The 7510-nt window shown below is 54.9% G+C and overlaps 1 protein-coding gene across 3 annotated transcripts in view; it reads left to right on the top strand.

Annotated features, from left to right (window-relative positions):
* The first annotated feature begins 2943 nt into the window (after window positions 1–2943).
* The window catches only part of CCDC9B (coiled-coil domain containing 9B), a 29479-nt gene continuing 24912 nt past the window's right edge, over window positions 2944–7510 (top strand). For 2 of the 3 annotated variants that reach the window (XM_018083384.2, XM_018083382.2), the window contains exons 1-5: window positions 2944–3192; window positions 5356–5469; window positions 5833–5937; window positions 6638–6700; window positions 7090–7251. In XM_018083384.2, coding sequence (XP_017938873.2) covers window positions 3172–3192; window positions 5356–5469; window positions 5833–5937; window positions 6638–6700; window positions 7090–7251 — 465 coding nt within the window. In that variant the 5' untranslated portion in view covers window positions 2944–3171. The remainder of the gene's footprint in view (window positions 3193–5355; window positions 5470–5832; window positions 5938–6637; window positions 6701–7089; window positions 7252–7510) is intronic. The other variant, XM_018083383.2, reaches the window with a different exon arrangement.

Here is a 7510-nt window from a genome sequence, read left to right as displayed (position 1 = left end):
GGGCTGCCCGTGGTCAGCAGGAGCTGGCACATCCCCTTTCCCTGAAGCAGAAACTGCAGAGCCACCCTGGGTGCGCCCCACAGCTTCTGTGTTGAGAGCTTCAGAGCTGGCACCAGGAGCCCAGAGTCAGGCCATCCTGCCTGTGAAAGGTCTTTTGGGATTTTAAAGAATAAAGGGGTGAACTGCAGGGGTGGTGAACAAGTCACTGAGTGAGTACTTAGGCTGGTTTCTCCGGATATCCTCACTGTTGCACGAGGTTGCAGGATACCCTCGCTGTCTGAGGGACTCTGTCAAACTGCTGCATGTGGGAAATGGTGCCACCAACGGCCTGAGAGAGCAGGACTGGTGTGCTGCAGCCACCGAGGTGGGGGGGACCGTGTGAACAGGATTCAGTGAGTCCTGAGATAGGCACAGTCTTGGGGTGGACACTGCACTTCAGAGCAAACCAGGGGTTTTGACAGTTTTTGACAAGCCCCCAAGCTGGGGACAGCCGTGGTGTTACTGCAGCCCTTCCTGGCCATGGCACCAGGAATAACCAAATGTGTGTGCATATAAATAACCCCACAAATCTCAGCAGGGTTCTGCTTTCTCTGCTTTCTCCTGTGACAGTCCCAAGGGCACAAACACGTCCCCAAACCAGCTTGTTTTGCCCCAGATGCTGCTCCCTTGGCTGGGCCCTTTTGCCCTGTGGGTTTCCGTGTCCGCCGTGTTCACTGAGGGTTCATCCTCTCACTGATCTCAGATGATGATGCAGAAGCAGATTCTTGTCATTTGTGCCACTCAGACATGGTAAAGGACAGCTGAGACATGTCAGCTCTTTGTGTTGAGGGAAGGAGCAGCCGACGCTGCCCTAGAGGGAACTGCAGCTCTCCAGGGACATCAGTAAAGGCAGAGGTATTTTAGGGATCTTCCTGCCTGCTCATGACTGCTCATTGCTGGAAGAGCTTGGCCACCCTGCTGATCATGGCAGGGGCATAGGATGCCATGGCTGTGAGGCCTGGAGAAGCTCCTTGTGAGCACTTGGCTTAAGCCTTCACAACTTGGGCATGACGGGGCCCTCCTCAGCCGCTGGGGTCCATGGGCAGCACAGCGAACCCTGCGGCACGCGGTGTTCCCCCTGCACTGTGCACAGAACCTGGCCTTGGACTTTGGGATAATGGTCTTGGCTTTAACCTGGACCAGGTGTTGGCAGCACGTGCAGACTCCCCGAGGCCAGGATTGTGGCCACCACACTGACAGGATAATGGGCAAAGTGTTCCCATGAACGCTGACTTCCTGACTCAGCCCAGCAGCATCTCCCAGGGCTGACCTTGTCTCTGCCACCAGCCCAGAAAAAGTGGGACATCACTCCACCCTCACAAGGGACTATGCCAAAGTCAAACCCAAGGCAGCCCTGTGTTCCCAGGGCAAGGAAAAGCTCCTCATGACTCTGCACCTCCTGCACTGCTGTGTCCACCACAAAGCTCCTGACAAGGACTTGGGCTCTAGCAAAGCTCTTGCATCTTTTCCCCAGTTTTCCACACACAGCAGTCTTCATTTCCTTCATCAAGCCTGAATCTGGAGGCACTGCCTTGGAAATGGTTTCAATTTTCTTTCATCATTTAAGTAGCTACTAATTAATATGGGTCAGTCTGTCCCTCCAAGCGCTTGTACTAAGCTGTGCTTCCAGCTCCTTAGTGCCTTAGCCCTGATCTCCAACAGCCTGAGTCATGCACAGAGGAGGAACCAGACTCCAAGTTCTGCAAAGTCTTTTGCAGGTTTCCCTTGAACCACTCTGGGTTTCCGGCCAAACTTCTTGGATTTTGTGAGCAGATGACCTGCTCAAAGGTGTTAGAGAGGACAAGTACCTGCAGTGGGCCTCCTTAGGTTGTTTAACATGTGAACATAGCAGGGCCCACATTCAGGTTGGGGTGTGCATCAGTCCTCGGGTGACAAGAGCTTCCCTGGTGTGCTTTCATCTCCTGTTGGCCTCTCTCTCGATCTGGGTTCCTCAGGACTGAGGGAAAGGGCAGCCAGTGTGCGCTGAGGGAGGATGCAGCACACGGCCAGGACACACAGCTGAGGTCACTTGGTTTGTTCAGCCTGGAGGAGACTGAGGGCAGAGCTCATGGCTGTCTGCAGCTCCTCCTGAGGTTCAGTGGAGGGGCAGCACCAAACTCTGCTCTGGTGACCAGCGTCAGGACCCCAGGGAATGGCTGGAGCTCTGCCAGGGCAGGGTTAGGTTGGATCTCAGGAAAAGGTTCTTCCCCCAGAGGGTGGTCAGGCACTGAACAGGCTCCCCAGGACAGTGGTCACGGCCCCAAGACTGCCAGAGCTCAAGGAGCGTTTGGACAACGCTCTCAGGCACAGGGTGGGATTGTTGGGGCTGAGCAGGGCCAGGAATGGGACTTGAGTGATCCTTGTGGGTCCCTTCCAACTCAGGACATTCTATGGTGAGACAAGGGTTCATGTGGAAACCCAAGTCCCAGCAGCTGAATGCTGTTCCCCTGCTGCTGGGACTCTTCTGGGGGTGATTCTGGCAGCTTTCAGACAGGGACTTAGGAGGGTCCCTCTCCTTTGGCCATGTGCTTCCTGCATCGTGCCAGCTGGTGATGCCCACCCCACAGCACTCCTCTGCTCCCTCCTGAAGGACAGGCCCAGTATAACAGCAGAGAAATCATTCCTGGAGAATGCTGAAATTAAACAGAAAAAGGCAAGTCTGAGCCCTGTTTTCCAGGGAAGGCTCGTGCACACACTGGCGCTCACAAGACACGCAGGACCCCAGATATTCGCCACCCGCCAGGCGTGCAGCCAGCCATGCATAACAAACAACGACCCCGTGAATGGCCACGCAGCCAAGCCAAGCTGTTTGCCTGAGCCATCCCACATTGTTCACCCGGCTTTTCCCACTTTGAACAAGGGCTTGTGGCATCAGGAAGTTAAAAGGAGTCAGGAGGGGGGAAAAGGGGGAGTGTTTCTTTTAAAAAGAGAGTGAGATTGGAGAGGAGGACACAGGCACTCCAAACCCTGTCTGTGCTTGGTATATTAGGCAGCCAGTGCTCTTGGCTGTGAGCCCAGACGAGGCTTTTGTAATCAAAACATGATCTTGTATGCTGTGCAACCAGTGCTGAGAAAGGCCGTCTGATGGCTCTCCTCTTTTAGCTCTGCTCTGGAATCCGCCGGGCTGCGCCGATGTCCAACATGCACCGAGCTGTGAGTGCCGCCCGCGCGGGGCCTGGGAGGGGCGCGGGGCCGGGGTCCCTCACCCCAGGGGCCACGCAAGGACTCGCACACCCTGCAGGGTGGCCTTGCGGTGGCTGTCGCTTTCTTGCTGCCTTGCCTCGCCTGGCTGCCAGCAGGCAGGGGAGCAAACAGCCGTGCTGCACCACGGGGACGGTGCTGGGGGCGCATTTTGGGTGCTGGGCTTTGCGTCCCTCACTGGGGCAGGGTGCGGTGGCCGGCTCAGGACAATGTGCCTGCCGGGAGGTAGATAACAAACAGAAACGCGGGCAGTGCTGGATGGTGTCTGTCCCAGCGAGGGTTTCAGCTGCGGCTGTCAAGGAAAAGGATATTTCTTGAAAAGAGCGGATGCATTTGCTTACGCAGGAGAGTGTTAGTAAGGGCCCTGCTCCTCTCTCCTTTCCCTGCCCCCCGCCCCCTGCCTTGCTCGCTCTCCCAAGCCTGCTGCCTCCAAGGCCTCGCTGCAGAGGCAGGCGATCGTGGAAGTGTGTGGGAAAGCACTACACGCACAGACAGTGTGGAGCGGAGCGTCCCTCCAGCCCCCGAGGAGCTGCGTAGCCAGTGTGTGCCACTGGGGAGAGGGGCTGGGACACAGCGGGCTGTCGTCATTCCATTGAAGCACGAAGCCGAGAGCTTTCCATTTGCTCCTTTTGTGACATTTTTATTTGCAATAGAATGAGGCCTCTCGTTCTGCGGCTCTGCCCTGCTGTTGGGGAGGCTTTGGGTTCAGCCGCTTGCTGATTCAAAGCCATCGCACGTTTGTGCTGCCAAAGCCATTTATAACTCAGCCGCGGTGACATACGGGCACCTTGGCTCCCCGGAAGAGCTTTACGCCGGGGAGGGCACGGTGGGGCCACTTTCCATCCCGAGCATCAGCCGGAGCACGGGCTGGGCCGGCGGGTTTGTTCCAGAAGCGGAGCAGAGGGCACGGCCCCTGCTCCCGGCCGGCAGCAGACGAGCAAATGCTGACTGGGCTGAAGTGGACAATGGGTGAGCCCCTGGAGCCCGGCGTGGGCTCCGCTCGGCGCTTCGGCCACGGGGCCACCGCCCGGCCACAGCCCCAGCATTTGCTGAAACAGGTTGTGCAGAGAGAAACACCTTCATGGCCTCGTTAATAAAGGCCAGGAGAAGTGCTGAACACCAGCAAAACTTTCCTTCCAGTAACTTGTTTCCAGCTGGAAGTGGAAAGACCCTCCTCCCCCTGACAGCAGTCCTGTTGCAGCATAGACAAAATGCTGACAAATGGGCAGAGGGAGAACGGCCTGACAGGTGTTTTCCATCTTTTGCTTTGGAAAGAGAAGAGCAAAAATACAGTCTTTGCAGGAATTTTTAAATTCTTCCCGATCTGGCAGCTCTGCCAGTCCTCCTTCAAAGGAATTTGAAGATGAAAGGGGTGTGTTTGAGGGCAGGCACCACTTTGATCCCACCCTCAGCAGCCAACACCCCAGCACTCAGCAAACAGCAAACCCGCCAATTTAGTGCTCCCAGAACAGCTTCTGTTCAGGTAAACACTGAATTTGGCTTTAATCAGCCTTGCAAAATGCCCATGGAAGTGTATCCACCCACACAGGCAATCTGCTCACCTGCTGTGTACCCAGTGATGAAGGGCAATGGAAAAGCCAGTCTTTCTCCCGCAGATCTTGACAAAACTCCATTGTCCAACAGGAAAATGTGTGGAGGTGGTTTAAATGCCCCTGTTGTCCCACCTGGACAGAGGTGTCCTGCAGAGATCCTCATCAGCATTAATTTTCATTAGACACTGTTGTCACTAGAATTGTAAAAACTCCCAATTGTGATCCCCTCTGGTAACCAAGGTGCTCTGAATGTCTGTGGAGGACATCTGAACCTGTGCCTGAGAACAGCCAAAGGGGAGGATCATTTACTGCATGCAGCTAAGCAGGATGTTAACCCTGCAGCCTACTGATAGCCATCAAAGTGGGCCAGCAGCTTTTTGCTCAAACTACCTCACTGCTAAACAAAAACTATAAGAAAAAAAAAGATCAGTTCTGTCAGGAAAAAGTCAGGGAGAAGTGGTGGGGAAGGATTCTTCCACTTCCCACCCTGTCCAGACAGAAGGAGCAGGTTTCATCCTGTTGCTGTGATGACTGAGGAGAACTTTGCTCCTTGTCTTTCCAGGATGCTGCTGTGGATGATGTCGTGTTAAGGAAGAAAGAGCAGAAAGATGTTGAGCTCGATAAGAAAATCTTGGCCTTGCGGAAAAAGAACGAAGCGCTGATCCGAAGGTACCAGGTGAGTCCACAGGTCCTTCCCTTCCCCAGCTCTGACTTGGGGTCCTCAGCTCGCAGTGTAAAGATTGTCAGCACTATCAGCATGACTTTGTTATACAAATACCAGAGCAGGTGGGCACAGCTCTGCCTTTGGCTACGGCTCCTGAGATGCTTTGGAGAACAGACACTGATGCCTCAGTGCTGCAGCATCTCCTCTCCCCCTGCCACCTTCCTCTGTCTGTGTCCCACAGCTGGGACACAAGTTGGGCCACTCCCTCTTAGAGGGGGAGGTGTGTCTGTTTAGCAGAACTCCTAAACAGGAAAACAAACAACATCCGTAGACATCCAGGGACAGGCTGGTGGTAAGGTGAGATCTGTGTTTCAGGAAATAGAAGAGGACAAAAAGCGAGCAGAGCAGGAGGGAATGGCTGTTACCTCCAGGAGACCCAAGCAGGATGGACTCACTATTACCATCACCAAAGCTCACAACGTAAGTGCTGCCTTTCCTTCACGACAGACCAGCTCTCACTCCAGTCCTGCCACAGCAAAGGGACATTTCAGAGAGAGAGACTCCACAGCAAAGCCCTTTGAGGCACAGGACACAGTTCCTAAGCCCTGAAAAGGGAGGGGAAACTCTGCAGAGGTGTGTGCTCAGAGTGATTTTAGGTGCTGCACATACATTTCCAGCTGTGCCCAGGCACTTGTACCCATGCAGGCAGAGTTACCAGGCAGATGGATGGGTGTGTGAACAGGCACACAGTCCTGGACAGGTCTCAGGTGTCAGCATCATTGCAAATCCGTAGGCAGAGCGTATCAACGGTGTGTGTGTCACTGGAGGCATCAGGAATGCCATAGGAAATTCATGGTCTCCTTAGGCTTTGGGAGTGAACAAAGCAGGTGGCCCTGAGCTGCGAGTTCCAGGCTTCCATCCTAACTGAGCCAAATCTGTGTCTGACAAGCCCTGTCCACCCAGCCTGGCAGCGTGGGGCCTGGGAAGCCACCGGCCACTTCTGCCTTCACCCCTGGGCCAGCTCCTCTGCCAGGGCTCACATGGAGCCCACTGAGTCTGCCCAGCCTCCTTCCAGCATTCCTGGGTTCTTGGATCTGGACCAGTGCTCCCTTCCCACCCCGGCCTGGCCCTCGCCTCTCCCGGGGTGTGCTGCTGCTGCACACATTTTTCTCTCATACAGGACCTGAAAGATGCAATTACCCAGACTGAACACTATGGACAAGATAGCCCAGCCCTCCCGATGGTGAGCACCACCCTCAGCCATCCTCTTGACTTCCAAGGCCACCTCCAGCAGGACTTAGGCTTTCCCGAGCTAACTCAGAGTGTGGCACAAAGAGCTGAGGATGACATTTGTTTCCCATAACTCTGGCATTTTAGTCTGAAATGTCAGATTTGTAAGTGCAAAGGACTTTTCAGCCCCGCTGTAATTGTGGGTTTTGCTGCTGAGCAGACAAGGAGCCCCTTGTTCTCCAGGAATGTCACGGCACCCTGCCGGGCACCGGGAACTTCCCTGGGGCAAGGTCTGCCTGTTCTGCAGCCACCTCCCCGCTTGTGTGCAGGTGTGTTTGGGGAAGGGAATCGAATCCCCGAGCCAAGGGCCTGGATTTGCTAACAGAAGTGTTCGTTTTCCAGGACAAAAGGGTGGTGAGTGAGAAATGGGCAAGCCCCTGTCCTACGAGCCCTGGGTTCGGCATTGGCAGTGAGGAGGAGGAGGAGGAGGAAGCAGATCATATGTTCACATTCAGGATGGGGAAGAGGATGCAGCTGGCTGTTACCATGGACAACAAAGCAAAGGTGAGCAGGGAGGAGGATTCCACTTACACTGTGGCCTCTTGACTTACAAAGGGGCTTGTGTTCTGCCTCTCACTTGAGCTTTGTGCTCAGCATGTCACATCCAAAGGGAATAGTTCCCTTCCTGCTCCTTTTCTCTCATTTCTCAAACCTTCAGCACAGCCTCAGTTTTCATTTCGGATTGCCACACACTTCCCTTCCCATTTCTGATTCCCAGGGATCAGACCCTGGGCCTTGCTAACCCCTCTGGCGGCTCCCCACA

The sequence above is a fragment of the Manacus vitellinus genome, unplaced genomic scaffold (genome assembly GCF_001715985.3).
Source record: "Manacus vitellinus isolate BGI_N305 unplaced genomic scaffold, ASM171598v3 scaffold_63_pilon, whole genome shotgun sequence".
NCBI classification, from domain to species: domain Eukaryota; kingdom Metazoa; phylum Chordata; class Aves; order Passeriformes; family Pipridae; genus Manacus; species Manacus vitellinus.
This window is presented reverse-complemented; position numbering and strand designations above follow the sequence as displayed.